This window comes from Canis lupus, chromosome 35 (genome assembly GCF_003254725.2).
Source record: "Canis lupus dingo isolate Sandy chromosome 35, ASM325472v2, whole genome shotgun sequence".
Classification (NCBI taxonomy): Eukaryota; Metazoa; Chordata; class Mammalia; order Carnivora; family Canidae; genus Canis; species Canis lupus.
In genome coordinates this window covers 5370114-5396093 of record NC_064277.1, presented here as the reverse complement: position 1 = coordinate 5396093, position 25980 = coordinate 5370114, and the positions used below count along the sequence as shown (strand labels likewise).

The window sequence follows — 25980 nt, the reverse complement described above, 5'->3', positions numbered from 1 at the left end:
CAGTCTCTTTTTTCCCCACGTAAATTCTCCCATACCAGAACATACAACCCTTTCCCCCTCTTTAATGGCTAGATGGTATTCCACAGTGTGGTAATTTAACTAACTGGTGTTGGACATTTAGTGACCTCAGCTGTTTGTCATCATGAGCAATGCACCCACAAACATCCCAGTACCTGTCTTCATGTCGAATAAAGGCCTAGAGGAGGAAGAGCTGAGTCAAAGGTGTGGGCATTGAAAACACAGCCCAGCATTCCCATGCTGCCCAGCAAGCTACCATCCTACCAACCCTGTCTTCACCTCACTCTAGAGCCCCAAGAATATCAAACATTTTCTTCTCTACCAGTCCAACTTGTAAAAGGTTGTATGGGTCAAATTAAGGATAGTTTATGTATGTTACCCAGCTCTGTTTTTCTTTGTTAATTTATTCACTGTTTTATTGTTTCCTGTCATAATTATCACAAATCTGTTTTCCCCATTTTTCATTTACTTTTTGGCCTTCATTACTACATTTTTTAATACAGAGGATTTTAATTTGTGTGTAGTTACTTTTTACATTGTTGCCTATAAATTTTGCATCATGCCAAAATCCCAATCCGAGACTCCAGAATTCTCTTGTATTTTCCTCTGGTGCTTTCATACTTACTTTTTCATGTCTAATTTTTGATGCATCTAAAACTTACTTTAGTGTAATAATGGAGGTATGGGTTCAGCTTAACTTTATCCAAAATGATATTCCCTTGTCCTAGTACCATTTATCGAATAAGTAGGCATCTTTCTTCTAATCAAACTTACCAGGCCAGAAACTTCAGTTCCCTCCATTTAGCTCATAAAGAAGCACCCATTATTTTTACCCAAGTTAGTTCAGTCAGTTACCACAGTTCCTGCCTCTGAAATCCCACTAATTTTCAGTTGCCCGCCCTCCTAAAGCCTCCTTTCTCCCTCTGTTGGCTCCAACACTCCCTCTGTAAAGCACATTCGCGTTTCCCACTTAGTACACATAGGCTTCTTTGCTTCCATGTCAAGCTCCTGCCCTCCTTGCTTCCCTTGTGCTACACTGTCGAGTTCCATCTCCTCATCTTCCTTTCACACCGCAACCCCTGTCATCCCAATGATAAGCCAGCTCTTCCAGAAGTAACCAGGTTCCTAATGGCCACAAATATTGTCCAAGTAGGCATCCTAGCAGTGCCTGACCCCTCTGAAGAGCCATTCTAGAGGTCCTCTGCATTGTTGGCATCCTCACTCCTGACTCCCACCTCCCACCCCTGCCAGTCCCCTTGGCTGGCCCTTCCTTTCCCTCTGATCACATCCACCACCATGATGCATCTGTCCCCCTTGACGATGACTGTTAAGTTTGCCTCTAGTCATCACCTTCCCTTGGAGCATAGACATTGAAACCAGACAAGCCTTCTGAGATCTCAGCTGCTCCCACTTACCAGCCCAGTGATCCTTAGGGAGCTACTTACTGTCTCTCAGCCTCCAAGTGGGTCCATCTCTCCTACAGGATGCTGGGTTTCATATGGGCAGAGACTCCATAGTGTTGTATTTTGTATTGTATTTTAAATAAGATGAGGTTTTGCTGTATTGAGGGCCCCACTCTGTGTCAGGTATCATACTGTGGACTTTTTATAGCTCATCTTTTTTTTTTTTTTTTTTTTTTTTTTTTTTTTTTTTTTTTAATTTTTATTTATTTATGATAGTCATCAGAGAGAGAGAGAGAGGCAGAGACACAGGCAGAGGGAGAAGCAGGCTCCATGCACCGGGAGCCCGACGTGGGATTCGATCCTGGGTCTCCAGGATCGTGCCCCGGGCCAAAGGCAAGCGCCAAACCGCTGCGCCACCCAGGGATCCCTTATAGCTCATCTTTGACAAAGTAGGCATATGTTTGTATTCACTTCATATTTCAACCCAGGGCCATTTGAAGCCAGAACCCATCTCTTTCCATTGTCTGTTAGTCTTTCTCCAGAAGCTTAGCCTCCATCGGAAAGACAAGCTCTGTTTTAGGAAAATCCTCACTGTGGCCACTTTAGATGTCTGTGCTCAGCCAACATCCCCCTGACTCAGCCAACCTCCTGTCTCCCCAACCCCAGCACAGCGTCACTGACAGACATATCTTCCCTCCCTCATTCATTCATTCATTCATTCATCCATCCATTCATTCACTGGACAAATAGCTATCCTTCGTGCCAGACTCACCTGGACATTAGAACTATGGTGGTGGTAGGCAGACTCAGCCCTCCAGGCAAAGGCGCAGGACACTATTGTAATGAGTCAAAGTAAGTACAAGGACCGCAGAACACATGGGGTGGGAGGTTGGGGAGAAAGGGCGCTGTTCAAGGGGAGGCTCCCAGGAGCGCTAACCAGGGGAGGACGAGGGCTCTGGTGAAGAGAGGCTTACTGTAACTGCAGAGAGAAGCAAGAGCTGGAGACCTGGGGGCCTTGCACCCCATGTGTGGGCTTTATCCAGAGGGAGGGGCCCCTCACATTTTACTTGGGAGCAGCCACACAATCACATTTGTTCTTCCGTTCCTTCACACGGCTCCCTGTCATTCTGCTGGTATCTGCACGCATCTTCTGTTTACTTATTGCCCTTTGGAGGTGCCTCGGAGCAGACTGTTTCTTTAACATGACAACCTAGAACGCTTCCTGAACCGCAGTCGGCACTCAACAGAGTTGGTGCTGAAATGAGTGAATGTTGAGGCAGGGTATATGATCGAGAGTCTTCTTTTCCTTTAAAAAAAAAAATATGAACTCAAGAGTTATTTATATCTTGTTTATTTTCTTTGGAGAACCAGACCCATTTTCTAAACACCAGATGGCTTAAATCAGTTTATTAAAATGTTAATATGGTTGAGCTTCATAAAATATAAGCAAGTCCTTTTTGTTTTTGTAGGATTCTGACTTCTCCTCAGAGTAAAATCAAGCCTTAATAGAAGTGTGAACACTAGGTTGTTTGATATCTATTGCCTTCTAAATGGGGAAAGAAAAGTATAGCTGTTTTTCTTTTAAAGAGACAGCTCTTTCGAGGAAGGAGGGGAGACTATCCCAGGGATTTATAATTTTGAACCCCTTTATTGTGAAATGCCACACCACTCACCATTTGTATTCTGCTTTAGATTTTTGGAATTTGCCTATTTATTTTAATACACAAGATATATCATGTAGACATTAAAAATATATAAGAAAAAACATTTGTCATCAAAAAAGGCAAGTGTGAAACCAGGAAAACAGACCACATTTCCCCCTTAGTCCCTTCCATAAAAGCTTTTGATACACAAGGAGAGAAAAGGAGACTTGATTTTTATTATTCTTAACATCTCAAATAGAGCTTTAAATAAGATGCAGTCTTTCTTATTTCATGGCCAGATTCTTTTCCCTGCCCAGTTTGTTTATTTTTAGTCATGTAACCAAAAGATGAGAAATTATCCCTTTTGTACCATATACTTGATTGAGTGGATCTGAAGTGGGGGGAAAGGGAGGATGTGGGATAAAGACAAATGAGGTCTGATATGAAACTCACAATAGGAGATTGTATGCAGGTAGAAGAATTTGACTCAGTAGTAGGCTCTCTGGACATGTCTTAATAACTGGGATCTCACAGAATTATTCTATTGGTACATGTTAATCCCTTTTGGTGTGGAACTAAATAATAATAGTTCCAAATATAATAATGATGATAATAGTAAGAGTAATAATAATAATGATGACAGCTACTATTCATTTTGTTTCTTTTACTCCAGACACTATAAACGTATTTTCACTAAGGCTGAAACCAATGCATGCCACTCGAAGCTGCAAAACCCCACATTTCCGTATTTAAAATGACTGCCCCAATAACAGATGGGGAATGCTGTGTGGTGATAGAAAGCACAAGGAGCCTTTCAGTTATACATCATAGGAAAGGCCAGAAATTACAAAGCAGCGTTTTTTTTCTCTCTCCTGTAGCCGTTAGCCCATAAGCTCTGGATTAGCCAGCAAGAGACCCTGTTCCCAAATGCCTTTCTAAATAAATGCACACTGGCTATTAGGTTAACATTTCTCCACATGGAAACTAAGCCAGAGGAGGAAAGGCAGAGAGGAAGAAAAGCCATTAGTAATGAAATAATATGTGTGTGCCAGGTACTCACTTAAAATCAAGGATTTATGCTGTCATTATAGTTTCTACAACTTGATGTGACAAACACTAGACTATAGAAGTAAAACACACACACAGACTAAATCTTTTCATAATAAGAAATCTCCCCATTCCCTGCTCTTAGGTTACGGCCTCTTGGAAAACTGATACATTTCAGATGGAGAATATAGAAGGCCCATCTATGTCTAGCAAGATGGCGATTTGACTAGTAATTTAAGTGACTAGTAACTGCTTAACTGTCCTCTGTCTACCATGCTGATTAAAGAAAGAATCTAAACAGTGCTTCTTAAACATGCTCACATCTCGGACCACCTCTTTAAAGCTTGTAGTTCTAAGCGCCTGGACTCTCCCAGTCATGGTAAAGCCATGACTCTAAACTACTTTTAAGACAAAAAGAGACATACCTCTAACGTGTCATTTGCCTTTTAATATCCAGAGGGCTTATGGCCACAGATAAGTTTATTCCCAGTTTATTAATCTTATATATCCAATAATTGAAACTTCTAAAGTGGATCTTTGCTAAACATTTATGTATTGATTACAAGCTAAATTTTACTTAACCAATTTAAAAAGCAGTTACTGGGGCATCTGCCTTCAGCTCAAGTCATGATCCAAGGGTCCTGGGATCAAGTCCTGCATCAGGCCCCCTGCTCACTGGGGAGTCTGCCTCTCCTCCTGCCTCTGCCCCTCCCCACTGCTCATGCAAATAAGTAAAATCTTTTTAAAAATAAAATAAGAAGCAGTTACTAATCCAATAGAGCTGCTTCTTTTAAGCTCTCCAAACATCTTTTTTTTTTTTTTTAAGTAGGCTCCATGCCTAGCATGTAGCCCAGTGCAAGGCTTGAACTCATGACCCTGAGATTATGACCTGAACCAAAATCAAGAGTCAGACACTTAACCACTGAGCCACCTAGATACCCCAAAACTCTGCAAACATCTTAAAAAGTAGCTGTAACAACACAAAAGTAGTCATTACAGAACCAGTTTCTGTACTTACTCCTAAACCTATTCCAGAAAACTAACACTGTAGGTTTAGAGTTTCAGAAATGTCACATTAATTAATACCAATCTCAATCTTACCAACAAACGAAAAAGAATACTTGAGATTGCAGGACCTGAAGTAGATACCACCTGATTCCTGGGCACCAATCCAAGCTGCCCTTTTATGGGTAAAGTTCATTTGTTAAATCAATACAACTGTGTGTGTCTGTACTTTATTTGTTTCTTTGTTCAACTGGACTACTATGACCAATAGAGAACAAAGGACCCATGGGAAGGAAGGAAATGTTCTCCCAGAACCATACCGAGTCAGACATGCCACCATTATACCACCTAGCTAGGTATGTCCAGCGAATAGCGAAAATGCAGACCTAGAGGTCAGAGGGCAGAAGATGGAAGTTTGAAAGTTTTCCGAGAAGAGGCAAAACCCGGAGACTGGGCCGTGTTGCCTAGAGGGAGCAATCAGAGAGAAAAGACGCCAAGAGAGCATTCAGAACAGTTTTCTAAGCATGATATTTGCTGGGTCCATGACTTAGAGCTCATCAGGAAGCTGTCTGTGAAGGGGCAGTTGGGAGGCCGTTTGTATTTCTGAGAGCCACTTAATGAGAGAGAACAGGATCAGCAGGGCAAGCTGGTGACCCAGAGGCAGAGGCACCAACCATGGAAGAGAAGCTCAGTAGTAAAGAGCCTGAGAGAACAGAGAACTGTTTGAGAAGTCGGGAAATAGGTAGATGGGTCCATATGGGATTTCGGAGGAGAGGGGTTGATTTTTTTCAAGGTGCCAAGATTTCATTATGTGTGTTGACCAAGAGGAAGGAGTCAATGCAAAAGAAATCATTGAAGACACAATAAAGAATAGGAAAAAATCAATGGATCAATATCCCAGAGCAACCAGGGGAAAGTAGTTTTCCTCAAGAAGCCTCAAGTACCATTAGAGAAGGGAAAGAGAGTAGAATAGATAAAAAGGACAGATCCGAGGCAAAGAAGGAACAGTAGAAGAAGCACACATTTTCTTTTTCCTGCTTTGTCATTCACGTTTCAAGCAGGTTTGTGTTTGGTACTGTAACAACCATGTAATATGGCATCAAATACGTCAACAGTTTCTTTTACTGTTGTTTTTCTGGGCGTGAAAATCCATCTATCTTACATGCTCTCAATTCTTTAAAAGAAATTAGCAAAACTGCATAAACTTTAGTTTTATAGGTAGGGCTAAGAATGCATTGCCGTGAAAAGAAATAAAGAGGGTTGATAAGACTAGATGTAAAGAACGCAAAGGGCGGCCATTAACAAAGCATCCAAGGGTCATTGTGCAACTGAGGTGACAGAAGGAAAGTCAAAGACGCATTTTAGCAGCGAGATCAATCAGCCTTGTTTTGCAACATTTGGAGCAGATAGAGCAGTTAATGCCATCTGCCAGGCTGGGATTGGCAGGGAAAATGCAGCAGTAGAAATCAGATGAAGCAAGGGCACCCACGCAAGCATCAGTGCAGTGACCAGCCCCCAGGTCCAAGCTGGGTGGCATAGCTGTGGGGCTGGAAGGGGCAGGTGGGCCATGAGAATGGAAGAGACCCATCAGCTGGAGGCCATGCTGAGAAGCAGGAGCAAGCTTGGGGTGACAGACTGAGAAAAGTAGAAGGATGAGAGATTAACTCACCGTCTTGGACTTGGCTATGTCGGTGAGGTCCATAACCAAGGGTAAGTGACGTTAGGGAGGACTGGACTTGAGGATAATAGGTATGAGGCAGGGTGTTTGAAAGGTCATTAGCGTAGAAGCTGATAAACCTAAAAACGCAGGCAGAGCAATGAGTAGACAGGAAAACTGAGCTAGGGACCAAAGTTGTCAGAGAAAGGGCAGGAACAGGTAACAGCTACAAGTATGAGAAAAGGGCCAAGACGGCCTCAGTGTGTACCTGCACCACCATGCACGGTGACCCCAGAAAAAGTAGATAGAAACTTCAGAACAATCAAGAGGTTCTATAGGAGCCTCTAGGATTATAGGCTCTTCAGATTTCATCAGTGATCATCTCCTGGAAGATGCTAACATTCTCAGCTTCGCCCAGCAAACAAATCTACTTACTTAGCTGAATCACCATTTGTGGCTTTGCATTGAGACTTAGCTTGTTTGTTTCTACCTGAGAAACTGCGGCTTGTGACTAGAAGTAAAGGAAATTGATTAGCCTGTGTGACTGGCATAATAAGACTCCATCTGATATAGTCACATCTCCTGTGATTAAGTACAGTAAGGAATTAATAGTAAGCAGAGCCATAGCCCAAAATGTATTATAAGCATGATGGAGCAAGATATTACAAAACTCACCTTGTATGACTGTTTCTCAAAAAAAAAAGTAATAATAGGGGATCCCTGGGTGGCTCAGCAGTTTCGCGCCTGCCTTTGGCCCAGGGCGCGATCCTGGAGTCCCGAGATCGAGTCCCATGTCGGGCTCCCGGCATGGAGCCAGTTTCTCCCTCTGCCTGTGTCTCTGCCTCTCTCTCTCTCTATGTCTATCATAAATAAATAAAAATAAATATTAAAAAAAGTAATAATCATAGAGGTACTGTATGATCCAGCAATTCCACTTCTGGGTATACCCCCAAAAAAATTAAAGGCAGAATCTCAAAAGAGATATTTTATATCCATGTTCACAACAGCATGAATCCCAATAGCCATAAGGTAGAAGCAGCCCAAATGTCCATTGATGGATAAAGGGATAGGCAAAATGTGGTCTAGATGTGCAGTGGAATATTATTCAGCCTTAGAAAGAATGAGGCCCTGACTCATGGCAGCACATGGAAGGAATCTTGAAAACATGATATGAAGGAAAATAAGCTGGTCACGAAAGGACACATCTCATACAATTCCATGTATAGAGGTATTTAGTATAACCAAATTCATAGACACAAAAAAAGTGGAATGATGGTTGCCAGGAGAACAGAGAGTCTGTGTTTAATGGGTTCAGAGTTTCAGTTTGGGAAGTTGAAAAGTTACAGATATTGATGATGGTGATGGTAGCACAAGCATGAGAATGTATTTAATGCCACAGAACTGTACGCTTCAAAGTGGTTTAAATGGCAAATTTTAGGTATAATTAACCACAATTTTATAAAAATGTATGGGTACATTTTTCTAAAAAGTGGTTTAGGTGATTGATAAATGTTAGGTTTTATATGTTTGACCACAACAATAATACTGGCTTGGGCTCTGACTTGGAGTTGTTGAGAGGTGTCTGCTCCCCCGTTGTTTCAGTTGTGCATCTCAGTGAGGTCAGAGGATGTTCTTAACGATGAAAATATATCATTTCCTAGTTGTACAAGGGTGTATAACCACGCATGCGTGTGTGTGCGCACATGCAAATCCATGCTTTACTCCACTCTGAAATGGCAAGTTTGGACTGCTAGTCAGCCCTCTTCCTTAAAAGAACTCACTTGAGGGATCCCTGGGTGGCGCAGCGGTTTGGCGCCTGCCTTTGGCCCAGGGCGCGATCCTGGAGACCCGGGATCGAATCCCACATCGGGCTCCCGGTGCATGGAGCCTGCTTCTCCCTCTGCCTGTGTCTCTGCCTCTCTCTCTCTCTGTGTGACTATCATAAATAAATAAAAATTAAAAATAATAATAAAAAAAAAAGAACTCACTTGATTTTAACCCACTCTGGCAGGGAAGTATAACCAGAGAAAACTTTCAACCCACCCATTCTATTCATTTCCGCTCCTGTTTCTCTCTGGGTCAGAAAAGGTAATATAGATATGAAAGACTTGTCTTTCTCAAACCATGACACTTGGTAAGTATAAGGCATCACATCTTCCAACCTCCCCACTGGGATCAAGGCAGGCGAAGTGGAATTCGGGTGGGGAGCAGCTACCTCATTCCTTCTCCTATTTGTAGGAAAACTTTGAATAGGAAATCTTCATTGGAAATAGCACCTTTTCATCACTTTGATAGTCTTTTCTCTTTTTCCAGCTTCGTATCTTAGACTTCCCCTTAGAGCCTGGATCAGAGCGCAGTCCTAAGAACCAGCCAGCCCTGGGATGAGACAGCTGTACAGCCCACAGGGCCCTGGGCCGCCCTGCGAATCCGGCAGCCTCCCTCTCACTGCTCCTTATACTTTTGCCTGAAGTTGACAGCGCAGCTTGGGGAAAGCCATTTTCCTCTTTGGGCTGTAAAATAAGCGTGACGGGCTAGCTGATCTATGGTTCCTTTTTATTGTCCAAAATTACCAGGTTCCCCGAGCTGGCCTGGGCTCATATTCAATCCCCTCTGTAATCTGTCTGCTTCTCTATTAGAGTCTTGGCCACGTTGTCTGGATGATTGCAATATGTGTTTTTATTTTGTGTTTCACTAAGCATTCTAAGGAAGAACGAGGGGTGAGTAGTTGTTGGTGTAAATTTCAGTTAAATCTTCACTTCTTTGAAGCGTTACCCTCAGCGAGCCATGACTGACTCCTTTGTAAGTGAGACTCCCAGAGATCAATAAGATCCTGTAGATTCATAACCTTTCTCCTGTTTTGGGATGTGTGGAGTAAGTATGGGGGGGGGAGTTGCAAGGAAGGGGAGCACAATCTGCCAATTCCACTTTTGGAAGCAGAGAGTCCATGGAGACACAAAGGACACATCCAACTGAGGGTGTTCTGGTGCCTCTGTTTTTGAGTGGGATTATGTAAGCATCAGCATCAGTTGCCTGTGAAACAGGATGGAGCAGTAGAGGTGTTCGGGAAGCATTACCCTGGCAGAGCCCTAAAAAGCAAAATGGTGAAAAGGTGGCTCCAGCCAACACTTGAAGTGGAGCTAGCTAAGCATACACAAGAATATCTGTAGCTAGGGGTGGTGGAAGGGGAGGAGGACGGGGGGTGAGGGTGACTGGGTGGCGGGCACTGAGGGGGGCACTTGACGGGATGAGCACTGGGTGTTATTCTGTGTGTTGGCAAATTGAACACCAATAAAAAATAAATTTATTATTTAAAAAAAAAAAAGAGTATCTGTAGCTGCTTTGGTGCTATCAGACACTGGCCTGGATTACCGACCGACCGTCTTCATGGTAGCTAGAGAGTGGTCCTCAGTGTTTGTTAGGGACTCAATGATCGTGTCCCCTCAAAATCATATGTGGAAATCTCACCCCCTAATGTGATGATATTAGAAGGCAAGATCTTTGGGAGGTACTTAGGATTAGTTGTCGTTAGGATAGAGCCCTTGTGAATGGGATGTGTCCTGAAAGAGTCCTGATAGAGTGTGCCTCCTCCCTCTACTCTCTACCATGTGAAGACACGAGGAAATATCACCAGTCTGCCCCTCACTAGCACCCGATGGTGCTCACACCTGATCTCAGGCTCTCAGCCTTCAGGACCATGAGAAGTTAGTGTCTGTTGTTTTAGAAGCCACCCAGTGTTAAAGCAGCCCAAGTAGACCGAGACAGTTAAGAGAAAGAGGCAGAGGCAGACAAGGGTAATCAGGTGGGTTGTGAAGTTCACTTTCAGGACCAGCTTGTTTTGCGGTGCTCAATATTGATTCTTCTAGCCTGTCATTTCACAGAAAATGTATAAAATCTCTTTTCCGTGAAAACTTTAAAAAAAAAATTTTTTTTTTCTGATTTTCAACGTCTTTGGACCGTACTAAAAATAATGTTGGGGATTAAACTTGTTTAGGTCTTTCTTCTTGTTCTTGAAGTGACCTATGCTAAAAGTGAATGTATTCACTTGTCCCTTTTAGAAGTTGCCAGGGAAGGGAATTGCTTACAGCCATAACAGAGATAGCTTGATTCATTAATGGTGTAAATGCTTTACTATATGTAAGTTATACACCGGGGGGTTTAAAGAAGTCTAAGTAGATGAACTTTGCAATACGTCCATTTGAGTTAAAAGTTGGCATTTAGAGCAGTTGAGTAAAGAATGGTGGGTGCAGAGGAAGGCTAAGCTTCAGCCCTGAATCAAGGTTAATGGGATCGCATTGGGCCAAGGCTGTCTGCTTCCGGCCATCTCACAATGAAGCTCACCCTCAGCGTATCTCACTTCCAACGTAATGTTGACATTACTCACTCCTGAGTTGACCCGGCTTGCTTTTCACTCCGTCACCATTTTTGCATTTCTCCCCAGTTCTGCACACCACAGGCATTAGGAGAAAGATGTTTACACCAGTACACAATGCCTGCCACAGGTGTGAGCCAGAGAAGGCGCAAGGTTGTCTCTTTCCAGCCTGCACTGGTGCCTCGCTTCAGGCTGAGATATAGAGAAACAGAAAGAAATGGAACAGGAAGCCAAGATGGAAAGGCTAAATGTGTTTTTGGTCCCTTTTAAACTAATACAGATTGCCAGAGTATGAAATCTACCCATATTCACATGTGCCTTTAAGAAACACTGATACAAATAAGTGACTTTTGTATTTTTCATTTATACACAAACACAGATACATCTGCAGGAAAGCAGTTCACTTTTAGAAGCTTTAAAAAAAAAAAGTTATGCTTAAGAATCCTGAACAATGATTTTTAAGAACCACATGAGAATTTCTACATCCAAGTGTGACTCTTTAAATTATTTGCCTTAAGGACCTACCTGTTTACTTCAATAAACTTCCTTTTCAGAATTGCCATCAGTGTCAGTTTCCAATGCACATAAGAAAATTGAGTTTTATCATGGCCTCTTTCTTCAGACTTGACTGTGAATCACTTTTGACTATTTCTGAAAGGTAAATCGACCCTCAAAGGATGAAACTTTGACAACACAGGCAATATGCAAATGAATGTATGAGTTATTCATTCAATAAATATTGAATACCTACCATGTTGCCAAGTGTTCTGTGGGACAAGAGGGACATAAGATAAGCAGACCTTTCCAGTCCTTACTCCTTAGCTGCTGACAGTTTTAGAGGAAGACAGATCTTCTCAAACAATTAAATATATAGTGAAAAGTGGTGGCACACATGGGTAGATAGCAGGAACCCAGGGAGAGGAGTGGCTTTCAGAAATGTTTTGAACAAAGACACCATCCCTGGAATTCATTATCATCTCCACAAATGACAGTCTTAAGAAAGGTGGGAGGTCTCGTCTGTTTCTTGAAGACTATCTTCATTTCCTAATGATTATAGTAAATAATAATGAATAATAATGCATTTGGGGATCCCTGGGTGGCGCAGCGGTTTGACGCCTGCCTTTGGCCCGGGGCGCGATCCTGGAGACCCGGGATCGAATCCCACGTTGGGCTCCCGGTGCATGGAGCCTGCTTCTCCCTCTGCCTATGTCTCTGCCTCTCTATCTCTCTCTGTGTGACTATCATGAATAAATAAATAAAATCTTTAAAAAAAATAAAAAATAAAAAAAAAATAATGCATTTGGCCTGACTCGTTTAGAATAATAGAAAACAGACACTATTAGAGTGATAACTTGTACGTTAGCCCCTCAAACTACTCAAGGAAGATAAGTTAGAGCATCTTATGACTCTAGTTGGATTTTATATTTTTGTAAGTCATTGAAATAACCTGGCACCATAAGGATATATTTGATAAGTGTAGCCAAAATGATTGAAGAAAAAACAAACATTTAAGTAAAATATCCCTCAAGCCAGACCAGTAGGACAGAAACAGCCTGTCATAACAAGACAACATGGGAGTCTAGCTTGAGAGGTAAATTAAACAAGCATCCTTCACGTGGATGATAATTGTGTTGGCACCAGAGAGCTCATGTATCACTGAATTATGCTCTTAAAGAAGCAGTCAGTACTTAAAAAGAAATCACCCTGGAGAACAGGGGCAGGGTTTTCTGGTCAGAAGATTTCATTCCAAGCCAGGGCGTGATTATTCCTGACTATCATTGCGTTACCAGGAAAACTTCTTTCTGAGATCCTCAAGAATACATCAACTGTGCCATTTAAGGAAAGCCTTAAGAAGATGCATTAGCTAGCAGTGAAACACAGAGTTGAGAAATTTCTAAAATCATCTGTGAATTTTTTGTGCCAAATCTTATATTTCAGCAGTGGTCACAGCTGTCACAAAAGCACAGCTCCCTTAAACACACAGCGAAATGGGAGACCTTAGTAGTCCTACCTCAATTATTAATGATGCAGCTATATTAGCACACTTCCAGATTTACCTTTCATATCGCCATTCTCAAGTTTGACACACATTTATGACATATAAATGAGATTTTTAAGGTATTTTCAAAGAGCCAACAATCCTAAACAAAATGAAACGTGTCATTTAGAGCATCAAAGAAGTATATCCCTAAGTACAACAGTGCTTATGTGTAATTATGTGATGAGAAACTAGAAAATATACAGGAAGTTTTGGAAGTAATACCTCCATCTTCATTCCAATGGTGATAAAATAATACTCTTTCACTTTGGAAAATCTAAGATTCATTTTCCCCCAAACTTGGAAAGACTTGTGAAATAGGTAATCAGCTGGCATCATTCTTGATTTCAGGACAAAAAAAATGAAAATGTCCTTTCCAAAGACAAATCTAGATCCAGTAATTCCACTGTTGAGTATTTACCCAAAAGGAAAATAAAACAGGAGTTTGGAAAAGATATATGCACCCCAGTGTTTATTGTAGCATTATTTACAATAGCCAAGATATAGAAGCAACGTAAGTACCAGGAAAACTTGATAGATGAATGGATAAAGAAGAGCTGCACTACATATATACACCATCAGAATGAAATCTTGCCATTGCAACAACATGGATGGAGCTAGAAGGCAATAAGTGAAATAAGTCAGATAGTGAAAGAGAAATACCATATGATTTCAGTCATATTTGGACTCTAAAAGGCAAAACAAATGAAACAGGCACAGACTCGTAAATACAGAGAACTGATAGCACACAGTGGGTACTGTCAGAGACTATGTGTCTCTGATGCATGATGTCAGCCTTACTAGGGAACGCTAAACTGCTGGGGATAACTCAGTCGGCTAGAAGTCAAAATACCTGGAGGCTTCTTCACACCCATCTGGTTGCCTTGGCTGGGACCCACTACAACTGTTGAACAGAACATCCCCAAGAACTGCAGGGGACAGTATTCCAGAGGATAAGACCCAGCTGCATGGCCTTTATGGCCTAGTCTTGAAAGCCACATAGCATCACGTCTGCCAAACCCTATTGGTCACAGCAGTCCCGAGTTCAGATTCAAGGGATGGGGACATAGACCCCCACTTCTCAATGGGAGGAGTGTCACAAAATTTGTGGCTGTTTTAAAACAACCACAGACCCCTTCTCTTTAGTACTACAACAGCCCATTTATCCTGGAATTCTCAGAAGAATTATAATTCCTGTATCACATTACATGAGAATTATATGTTCTAACTCCCCACCCCACTGCCACCATCCATTCAAGAATAAGGGCCTAGGAGTTCCACCCCTGTCCCATTACCTCTTAAATCCCTCAGTCAGGCAGGGAAGAAAAGGTTGAATAAGCACACGTAAAAAAATCAAATGGAGGAGGACACCTGGGTGGCTCGGCTCAGTGCTTGAGCACCTGCCTTTGGCTCAGGGCGTGATCACAGAGCCCAGGGATGGAGTCCTGCATCAGGCTCCCTGCAGGGAGCCTGCTTCTCCCTCTGCCTGTATCTCTGCCTCTCTCTCCCTGTGTCTCTCATGAATAAATGAAGTTTTTTTTAGGGGACAGCTGTTAGTTCTAAATGAAGATTAGAATGAAGTCTTTGTATTTCCACATCTATCCATTTTACTGTGAAATTGGATTTTTGAATTGGCTCACATTGTTTTAAAAACATGCTGTGGGCCAACAGACACATTTGCTGGCTGCACGTAGCCCAGGGACCACCAATTTTGGGCCTCTGGACCTTCCTGGGATCTGGGTTTATACTATTGTCTATGCACAGGCTCTGAACCCCTCTTATAAATGTCCAGAACTCATAAAGCAAAGCAGTATTTAAAATTACATGTTTATATTTATTCACAAGAATCTGCACACTGGAGTCTAGAGCTTCTGTTCAAGAATCTAGGTTCTCACTAAGTGGAAGGCATGCTTCTTCCCTCTGTAATTAGCACAGGAATGGCAGCATTGTAGTGCATTAATGATATGTGCAATGTCTCTAAGCTAAGGAACAGACCCCTATTGCCTAGCTATATAAAATCGAAGGATGACTTCTATTTCATACCCTCAATTCTTCTCAATTTTGGTTAGAATTTAAATGTGTCCTAAGCCTGGTATCTGTAAAAAGAAAAATAGGTATTTTTTTATATGTACCCCAATTTAGTATTTGGAACTTAACAATTACTGATTATAAGTGTAAAGACAAAAATAAAAGTATAGGAAAATAGACAAAGAAGAGATTTAAGAAATCTAAAGCGAAAGCTTTATTTTTCTTCCTGCCTTCTTCAAACTAATCATTAACTGAGTTTATAAATAACCCCCTCCCTCTGAGAAGAAATGTCATAGTAACACCAAACAGGATGAGCACAGTGAATGCTCTTTATCTTCCTTTTTTATAACGTGGGTCTTTGTGAAAACGTCCCTGTGCAATATACATCCCTCGGGCTCTATTCATTATCACCTCTGGGTGAAGCCACAAGTGAGGAAAGACAGATATGTTCCTCGTTTTAACCACAGTAATTGATTTTAAAGGTGACACTATCTTTAGTAACATGGGTAGTGCCCTGACAGGGTGAAATTGGTTGCTTTTCTTTTGGTTGAAGGTGAAATTTTAATGATTTTTTTCAATATTCTCTAGAACATTCACTACTTTCTGTAAAAATGCATTGTAAGATCTAAACACAGGCAGCTGCTGTGGGAAACTCTTTATTCCTCCTTTACTCCATTGGCTGGGCGGGGGGGGGGGGGGGGGGGAGGCAGGGTGGAGCAGTAGCAGCCAGGAATCTTTCCTAGGCCTATGTGTTGGAAAACATCAGGTCTGACGATAGAAGAGGTGGTTTTCCGAAGTCTTTGTCCCGGGTCATGGTTCTCTTGTCACAGAATCCTGGAGCTCAGGACCAGAAGTGACGTGAGCAGTCACCACGACCTTTTCCCCAAGGCCTTGGCATAAGGTCCTTCAGTAGCTTCCAGTAACTCTTCACAGCCTCCTTATTCCACAGCCACCAGGGCCGCAGGAATCTGCCTCTTCTCTCTAGGACAACTTGCTGGGAAAGCAACTCTCAAAGCAGGTTACTAACATTTGAAAGTTGGTCCATTTTAAGACCTACTTCATTGTAAAATACATTTCTCTTCTGCATCAGTATGTATGTATGTATTTAATCAATTAATTAATTAATTAAAGGTTTTATTTTTTTTACTCATGAGAGACACAGAGAGAGAGAGAGGCAGAGACACAGGCAGAGGGAGAAGCAGGCTCCATGCAGGGAGCCCGACATGGGACTCAGGATCCCGGGTCTCCAGGATTACACCCGGGCCGAAGGCAGGTGCTAAACCGCTGAGCCACCCGGGCTGCCCTGCATCCGTATTTAAACATGAGCCCTATCTCAGCTCAGAAAACTTGACCATCAGAGGCCTCTAGCTCATAATGGGCACTCAGTAAATACTAAGTTTGTAAAAGAAGAAAGCTTAACATATATGGCCTGATGTCTTACTGATCACTCATACATGTCAAGTGCTCTTGTCCATAACATAATTCAGTGGCATTTCAAATATGTTACCACAGGTTATTGTTAACTTCAAAGGACTGCAATCTTAAATATGTTTTACTCTTTCAAGCGTGCCATCTTTAATGCAGCTGGTTGTTCTTATCCTATAACTGACTAGTCCATGATTCATTAGCTCTGCATATCTTGGGTACATAGGTGCTTGTGCTGCTTTACAGTAGGTTAGAACCCCACCCGGCTCAAGGAATAACCTAAAGAATCTCGGAAACAGAAGGTTCCATCCAGCTCCTAGGGCAGTACCCGGAGCATAGCTCCGTGTACAGCATGTGTGACAGAGAGACTGTCTAGTTTGTATGTTGTGTAAGGGCACAAAGCACAGGGAATTTCACTACACCTCTGGCAAATTCATATTGAGAAAGAAGGACAGATGGTTGAAAACAGCCATAAAATATTTTATTACATGTCTGCAAAAATCATTAGTAGTTAAAGAGATGTTATTAATGGATCAGATTCACTTAGGGAGCTGTGTTTCTATAATGCACATTAAAGCAACGGTACTTCTGGTATTTTAATGTAATCAGGGTCAAAGACAAACATGTCTTTGTATGTAATTAGAAAATGGATTTATTGACAGTAAAGAAGCTGCTGTGAAACCTGGCCCCATATCAGTGAGGGAGGTATTGTTCTTATCTTCTTACATTTAAGGAGTGAAACACTAACCAGGTGCTAGCCCCATAGGTCACTGAAATCATACCATGTTGTTTCATCGGTATAATCTGGGGAGTGGGAAAGGAGTAGTTATTATTTCTGAAAATCATCAAAAGCCCATTTTTTAAAAACCAGGAATAACTAACCAGCTTGTAAACTTTGAATGAGTACTTTTACTCCCCCACATTCCTTTACGTATCCCTTTAGAGTTCATAGGAACATAGTATTCGGAGTTAGTGAACATGAGAATAATTTCAGTAAATTTTGTTTTAGTTTGTTTTGTTTGTAATCCCTACACCTGGTGTGGTGCTCAAGCTCATGACCTGGAGATCAAGAGTCTCACATTCTTCCAACTGAGCCAGCTGGGTGCCCCAATTTCAGTGGACGTTCCAGGTCTGTGTATCTGTGAGATGAAGGAGGCACTTCAGGCCAGGTGCAGTGACGTGGCATCGTCCCCTCCATGTAAAGCGCAACTTCCCACCGTACAGGTCCGAATGTCAGAATCCTGAGGTGGCCAAGTGCTTGGGGAAAGGGGCTTCCTTCAGGGCATCCTGCAAAACAGGATCAGGCCAGCTGTGCCAATCGAGCACAGAAGCCAGAGGAATGGAGGTGTTCCTGGATCTGTGGTCCTTATCTCGGGCTCTCTCTCCCTCAGTGTTTGGAAATGCTCTTTCACCAGCTCTTGCTTTTTCTGGCTTTCTGAAAATTGCTGCTCTTCAGACCGTGTCTCTTGCACACAGTGGCAGCCCGTGTTTCTGCACACTTTTGCAGCGTGTTGGAAGGCATGGGTTTACAGCACATGTGTTCACTTGTTACCTTTTAGATCCGCTGCCAACCTTTGGCTTCCAGGCAGGCCTATAATCACATAGTTAGTGCATCTCCAGAGCCCCTTTTGGACATGGGCTACAGTTCGTAATGCAGCTGGTTAGCTCAGGGTGCTTTTCTTGAAGCACACAACCTGGAGTTACAAACACAGACCATCATCCTGTTGCCGTCCCCACACGGCTGGGTGGGTGTCGCGATGAAGTTGATGGACTCTGTTCTCATGGTGCAGATTTACAGTGCTCTCTTCTAGAAACTGATTACCTCTGAGTAGGTTTCCCCCAATTCATAGCTGTTTCCTTATCCAGTCAACCTAAAAAAAAATAACAATAAACAATTTAAACATCCTGTATAAATCTGCCACATTTGATAAAAGCAAGGGGAAAAATCTCATCACCTACCGTGACAGTAGCCTAAAATCCCCACATTTTGCTCCAGCAGAGTTTTCACCACAGAAAGAGGTGCTTTGTCATCACTTTGGACTCTTAAAATGTTTCTTTTTCTCCCCTGACTTCTCCTTATCTTCCTTCCTGGACTCTTAAAATGTTTATACGGTTGGTTAACAAGCATCAGCAAAATGATAACAACTGCTATTGATTGCTGTATTATGGCTGTGGAAAGCTTAAACTTGCAGATTTATTCCTGATTATAAAATAAGTCTTGGATCTCTGTTAGCAGTCACTGTCCTCCACCACCCCTCCCATTTTTGTGTGACATTGGTGTGTCTTTCTCAGTAAGAGGTGTCAACTAAGAATTGGAATAAGCCCTCCAAGTGCTAGATGCCGAATGGTGTTAGGGATTCATACTTGCAAATGTAGGAATTGAAAGGATGAAGGGCTCTCAAGAAGCAGTGCTTTCCTGTTTTGCCTGACAAGAGGAGAGAGGGTAGGAGCTGGAGACAGATATGACGTTGATGAATGATTAGTGGTTTTTGTTACCATCAGAAAGGTTGGTTCGAGGGAAGTATTGCATTTTTATTACATGGACAATCTATAGTTACTATAATATTTGAGGGGAGAAAGAAAAATTATTTCAGAATTCTTCTATCCTGAAACACCAGTTTTCATGTATATCCTTCCAGAATGTTACGTCTGCAGATAGACACGTATGAATGTGTATTTTTTTGTTAAATGAGATCCTACTAATCATTTATAATTTTGTAATTTCCAAGTTAACATTTTTCAAGTCAGTAAAAATATGCATGCATCATCATTTTTAAGTGGACACATAGGGTCCCACCCAATGCACCAACCTCATTTATTTTGCTAACCCCTTATTGTTACACCTGTAGATATGTGCCACTTTAAGCAATGCTTTGGCAAACCTCCTTGTGAATGATATATCTTTGTTCACTTATCTAGCTCTTCATTCAGGATTTCCAGATTACTGGAAATAGGTCAAAATTCCAGATTACTGGAAATAGGTCAAAATTGATACCCAATATAAGGAGATTTTATATATGCCCAATTTGAGAGGAGAAGGTGTTTATATTTAATGTCCTACTATTGTGTTACTCCTGTGCTGTGAGATTAGATGAAATCTTGACATTCATATGGCCATATTTAAAGAAACAAAATGAAGTTTCACTTTTAATTACTTCTTGGGTCACAGAACCTTTGTGAATCTGGCTAAGCTTTGGATGCTCCCCTAGAAAAATGTGTGTGTGTATACAATGCCAGCAGTCCATCCGCTCCTGAACTCCAATTCAGTCTTTGACTTACAAAGGTACTTCTTAGTTTTTTTTTTTTTTTAATTATTATCACTTTCATATCAGTTAAGAATGAAGTTAACTTACTGTTTCTGTTCCAGTCTAATAAATACTTTATGGTCTTCCATGTATATTGGACTTTTATAAAGTAGTATTGAAACCAAGAATCAAATCATTCATTCTGAAAAAAAGATAGACTGCCCTTACTACTCTAGACTTATATTTGGCAGAGGGTTATCAAAGATTTATTTGAGCCATTTGGGTGAGACCATTTTAAACATATAGGATGTGATGTTCACATGCTTCACTTTACCCCATCTGTTCGTGCATTTTTCTTGCTTGCAGGATTTATCCAAATGAATATCTCACTGTCCCATTTGGCATGACCAAAGCCATACTCATCATTTCTTTCTCAGAATATGCTCCACCTCCTTGCATCCAAATTTCTGTTAATCATACCCCTCTTCTTCCAGTCATGCATGGGTGAAATTTTAGATTCTACTTGAGCTTTCCTTGCCCAATGAATTAATCAGGGATCTTCACAGAAACAGAATCAAGAGGATATATGCTTATAGAGAGAGGGAGAGGGGAAAAGAGAGAGAGATTTGTTATGAGGAATTGCCTCACAATCACGGAGGCTACAAGTCCTAAGATCTGCAGGGTGAGTTGGCTGGAGACTCAGGAGAGCTAATGGTTTTAGGTTCAAGATCCATGAAGAGCCTTTTTGTCATTTTGAGTCCAAAAACAGAATAAATCTGATATTCCTCTTAAGACCATCAAGCAGTAAGAATTCTCTTGTACTTAGGAGAGGGTCAGCCATTTTGTTCTTTTCAAGCCTTCAACTGATTGGAAAAGGCACATCCACATTATGGAAAGTAGTCTGTTTTACTCAGCGTTGGTTTACACACTGGCCCCCACACATGAAGGGCCAGGCAGAAACCAAAGCAAGAGGCAGACCACTCCAGGTTGGTAGGTGGCAGGTTTGAATGCTAAAAGTCTAGGCAGAGGCCTAAAATGGATTCAGTCACATACCATCTAGGTGGTCTCAAAAATACCTTATTCTCTTAAGGTAACGTCCCTGAAATCAGCTCCTACTGTGGAAACGGTGGGAAAACACACATTCCAAGGACAAGGGAGGAAGTGAGGAGCCTCTGATTGCCAGGGTCTAGCTCACAGGTCACTGGCGGTCACATCCTCTTGATGACCTCCTCCAACACTCAGTCTACTGATTTAAATGTTAATATCATCCAGAAGTATCACAATGGTCATCTCTTCTTCCCACAAACCTAGCAGAAGTCACACAACAAATGTAGAGTGCAAAGTGACAGGGTAAAATAGAACTGGGTTTTTTCCTTCGGGCCCTACAGAATACTAAGAGACAGTTGGGTAAAGGCAAGCAAATAAATCGGCATCACAACCCTCGACAAGGAAGCACTTTCAAGGTTGCAAAAGAGGATTTAACCTTCAAGGAGAATACGTATGGTGTGTAGGAATGAAAGGTATATGTTTCACATACAGGTGATTCTCATTATTTGCAGATTCCGTATTTGTGGATTCACTTCTTGATACCTGTGGCACCTTCACTAGTGGTTGGTTTATCTGCTGTGTTCCACCTACCTGGTTACACTGTTGGCAGAGCCATTGGCAGTACCATTGTAATTCTCTGTTTTTAAAAGAGGTACCTGCTTGACAAAGATGCTGTCATGTGCCCCAACAAACTTTGCTCCCACCTTTTATTGTGTGTCAGCTGGCTCCTTGTGTTCTCATTTAAAAACTAACCAGTTGTATCTCTGCTTTGATTCTCAGATTGATCAGATCTAACTACTATCATCTAAATGATTAAGATACGTTGTTCAATCAAGAAAGAGAAAAAAATACGCTGCTCTGGTTTTTTTTCATACCTATTTATGTTCAAATTTTTCAGAAATACAAAAAAGGAAAAATTATAATAATACAATAATAACCTATATACCCTTCGCCCTGGTTGACCAGTTGCTAGCATTAGCCTCATTTGTTCTGTCTCACTGATTTGCCTGCCCTCTTGTTCTCCTTCCTCTTCCTCTGTCACCATACAGTCACTCTCTCTGTATGTTTTCCTGAGCCATGTGAAAGTAAGTTGCACACATAATGGCACTCTCCTAGTTTTTTTAGCATTTGTCTCCTAAGAACAAGCACATTCTCCTTCATAGGCAAGATACCAATATCACATCCAGGACAGTTATCAATGATGCAATAGTATTATCCATTAGTATAAAATACAATCCAATACAAATTTCTTCATAGTCTTCCATCATATTCCTCCCTCTCCTGGCTCCCATCAGGATCCAATAAAGGGTCCACCCACTGGCTGCCATCTTTCTTTTGTCTTAAATCTGGACTGCCAGCACTTCTCAACCCTCTCCTCACCCTTTTTTGTGTCTTCTGTGAGATATCAGTTTTGAAGAGTCCAGGCCAGTTGTCTTAAGTATTATGTCCTGCCAACCAGACATATCTCGTCCTTAGATTCAGGTAAAACATTTCTGGCAAGAATACTACATGAGTGCTGTGTGCTCATTTTGTCACATCAGGAAGCTCCCCATTGTTGGGGATGCTCAGTCTGAATATTTGCTTGAGGTCTCCCTTTCTCCCTGTAGTAAGTAGTAAGTGATACTGAAGGCCTATTGAATATCATGTTCTGCTTCAACTTTTCATCTAGGTTTCAGGAGTCATTGGTGATGACCCTTGCCTGTATTATTACATGAGTGGTTGCAATAGCTGATTTTCCAACTTGCTGACATTCTATACAGATACAGAAGAGCTTTCTCTTTTCTCCCTAACTCTTCCCCTATTTTTTTGAGTATCACTAGAGATTTGTTTGTTCAAAGTGTGGTCCATTGCCATCATTGTTCCTTTGATGCTCACATTTGCCAGTGGGAGCTTTTTCTAACCAGTTCCTGTGACCCTTTGGCATGCCCTGGTTAGTCTCTGAGCACCTCCTTGTTTTCTGACAAAAAAAAAAAAGTGTTTTTTTTCTTTGTTTCTTCCCAATAATATGACATAAGAAACAACGATCTATTATTTTCAGTCCATCACTATATTTTATCAGAGCAGCCAACTATTTTAAATAACCAAACAAAATGTATACCCCATTCATAGCTAAAAGTAAAATGCAATGTATTTCTCCAGAAATGGATTTCTGGATCAGAGCCCAGCTACTAATAATCTAAATAAACAGGCACTTCCTCTCAGTAAAGAGTAGGTCATTAAGAAATATCTGACTTTAAAAAAAAAAAAAAGAAAAGAAATATCTGACTTGGCATTGTTTGTGTGTGAGAAGCCTCTTCCATGGCAGCAGAAAAGGGAAAGTGAATTGTACTCACAATTCAGAATGTAAAATCATTCACTGGACAGGAGTTTTTATAATTTTTGTTGTGTGCCCCACACCGTGCTGAGTGCTATTGTAGATCTATAAGGATATATTGTTAAAAAGGCAAAAGGAGGTAAAGCTAGTTGAAAAAGAGAAACAGGTCAGTATGTGACAGTGTACTTATTAATGTTGCAGGAATTAGTAGGGGAAGAGGTAGCACAGAGCAGAACGTAGGAGAATTAGTCTGTAAAGCAGCTCAAAGCTAAAGTGAACTTTGAATCAGTGTATTTATGTGTTTGTGTATTCATGATAGGAGACTTTTTCTGACATAAGAAGCCATTAGCAGTGATTATCTTTGGGGCAGGGGACCAGAGGGACAAGAGAAAAGGAAAAAAACTTTTTATTTTATGCTCTTCTGTGCGTATATTACTCTTAACAACAAAGACAAATTTAAGATTTTGCTTATCGAAGATGTTTGGACCAATGGGAAGAGGGGTCTATGCTAACTAAATGCAAGACTTGAAGCCCGGGCTGGGTAGTGAGAGCAAAGTTAGAATTGATCTTTCAGGCTATGGGGACTGCCATAGTAGGCATGCCTTGGGAGGACTAATGTAGCAAGACTGTAATTCGCACACACACCAAAGGCTTCTTTGCCTTTATTCAGAAAAGAGTCACTATGTGGTTTTTAAAAATCAAGCTTAATTGCTTCTAGTGTATTTAAAATACACTTTGATTTGTATTTTTGAAAGCAGAGTCATTAGGATGTGTCTTTTGAATAAGTCAAGGCATACCTGCATGGATTTATGGAGTCTTTGAACAGTTTGTTTTGATCTACCATTTCTGAAATTACACTCTTCAAAAGTCAGCTTCTCTGGCTTTGCTACGACCATTTTTTTTTTAAATTACCACAAAGGTTTAAATGCCAATGATCGTGTATCTGCTTATGGTACCACCTTGAAATAATCATTTCCCCAGGGTAGACAGTGCTTCTTGTCAAATTCTAATGATATAGCATTTGGGGACAGGATGCCTCAGTAAAATTATTTTTGTGGGTTAATCAGTTTTATACTTATATGCTGGGCTGCCTTCATCTGTGGATTGCACTCACTGTGATGATTTGTGCACAGGTAAGAATGGAGAGGAACACATATGTAGAAGGCACTCTGTCAATGGATGACCCTTCCCTGTCTCCCTATAAAGCCAACTGCTCCAACTACAGGGCCTTTGTGCTTGATTTGGTTTGCTTTGGATGTTTCACAGTGGGGTGATAAGAGGTTTTTCTAGGGTTGCCTCCATTGAATATAACAAATTATATCCCAGGAAAATTCTCAGACTCTCAAAATAAATTCAATTTTTATTTACTCAAGTACAAATGATTCCAGTTTTCAACAATTCATTCATCCAAGTGAGCTTTTAAAAACTAGTGTTTTATTCCTCCTCATTCTAAGCAACTTATTTATTAGTTTTCTTGTATGTGCAAAAATAAGCATATGAAGCTCAAATCAGTGTTTTGTTTTCCTTGTGCTATCATCTCATCCGGTGGTGGTGATAGGGTGTTCATCCCGATATGGATCACTTATGGGGTCAAAGAACTCGTTTTCCTCCTCTCTGGTCTCTGACAGATATCCTGGAACAAATGGAGACAAGTGGGAAACACCACAGATATAACATCACTCCACTTCCTGCCTCACCCCCCAAAATCAACAGAAGCAATAAAAACACCTTGAAAAAAATGAAGAATAGCTACATGATATATTCAGCATAGAAATTGGGCCTGAAAATCACATAGTGCAGCTTTTTAAACAACTATCACCACCTCAGCTCCACACTGTTTAGACGATGATGTTGGGTAGTTTCTGAGCGTTTTAAATGAAACCTTTCTGGCAGCCTGTGTGGCTCAGCTGTTTAGCGCCACCTTTGGTCCGGGTCATGACCCCAAGGTCCTAAGACCGAGCCCCCCATGTCGGGCTCGCTGCATGGAGCCTGCTTCTCCCTCTGCCTGTGTCTCTCTGCCTCAATCTCTCTCTCTCTCTCTCTCTCTCTCTCTCTCTCTCTCTCTCTGTGTGTGTGTCTCATGAATAAATAAATAAAATCTTTAAAAAATATATTAAAAAAAAATAAATGAAACCTTTCAATATTTAATGTGGTTAAAAAAAAGTTTATCCACAGACAGCTTTCAGCACTACCACAAATCTCTGTGTGGTGATGGTTATTGTAGGGTATTCCTTAAAAAATTCTATTTTTTTTTAATGTATTACCAACGCTGAGGTAGATACAAAGAGAACAAAATATTCTTCAGATAGCTCTTTCATAGCATTTGCTATTCTAGTGAATAAGATTTTTTTTCTCTTACTATAATCATTTTTGGTATTTTTATTAGAAGTTGAATTATAATTGTATTTATAATTTTTTTTAAAAAAAAACTACATTTGCCCTGCCAGCCTTTCCCTTTATTGGTTTTGTTAAACAGTCTCAGCTTTATCTGCAATTCTCTGTTTCACTCTACACTTTTCAGTTAGTGGATTATGAAAACGCTCAATCTCGGTAGCCTCTTTTCTAGAAATAGACTAGAAGGAAATAAGCTAGCCTTCGTTACAAGTTTGGGGAAAATTATGTTGTGTCATATCTAAAAATGAATTTCCTGGGATTCTGTGATTGTATCCACTGATTAGTTTAGTGCCAGCACAAAACTAGAGAAAAACAAATTAGGACAACTGGATGTTAGCATAACAAAT

At 41.1% G+C, this 25980-nt stretch overlaps 1 protein-coding gene across 11 annotated transcripts in view; it reads left to right on the top strand.

Moving 5' to 3' along the window:
* The window catches only part of LYRM4 (LYR motif containing 4), a 159850-nt gene that overhangs the window by 81385 nt on the left and 52485 nt on the right, over positions 1-25980 (top strand). For 3 of the 11 annotated variants that reach the window (XM_049105988.1, XM_049105990.1, XM_049105987.1), the window contains one exon: positions 9087-9939. The exons of 6 other annotated variants lie outside the window; for them this stretch is intronic. In XM_049105988.1, coding sequence (XP_048961945.1) covers positions 9087-9136 — 50 coding nt within the window. In that variant the 3' untranslated portion in view covers positions 9137-9939. Of the gene's footprint in view, positions 1-9086; positions 9940-25980 lie in introns of those variants that run through there. 2 more of the 11 variants (XM_025445247.3, XM_049105995.1) reach the window with 1 other exon arrangement.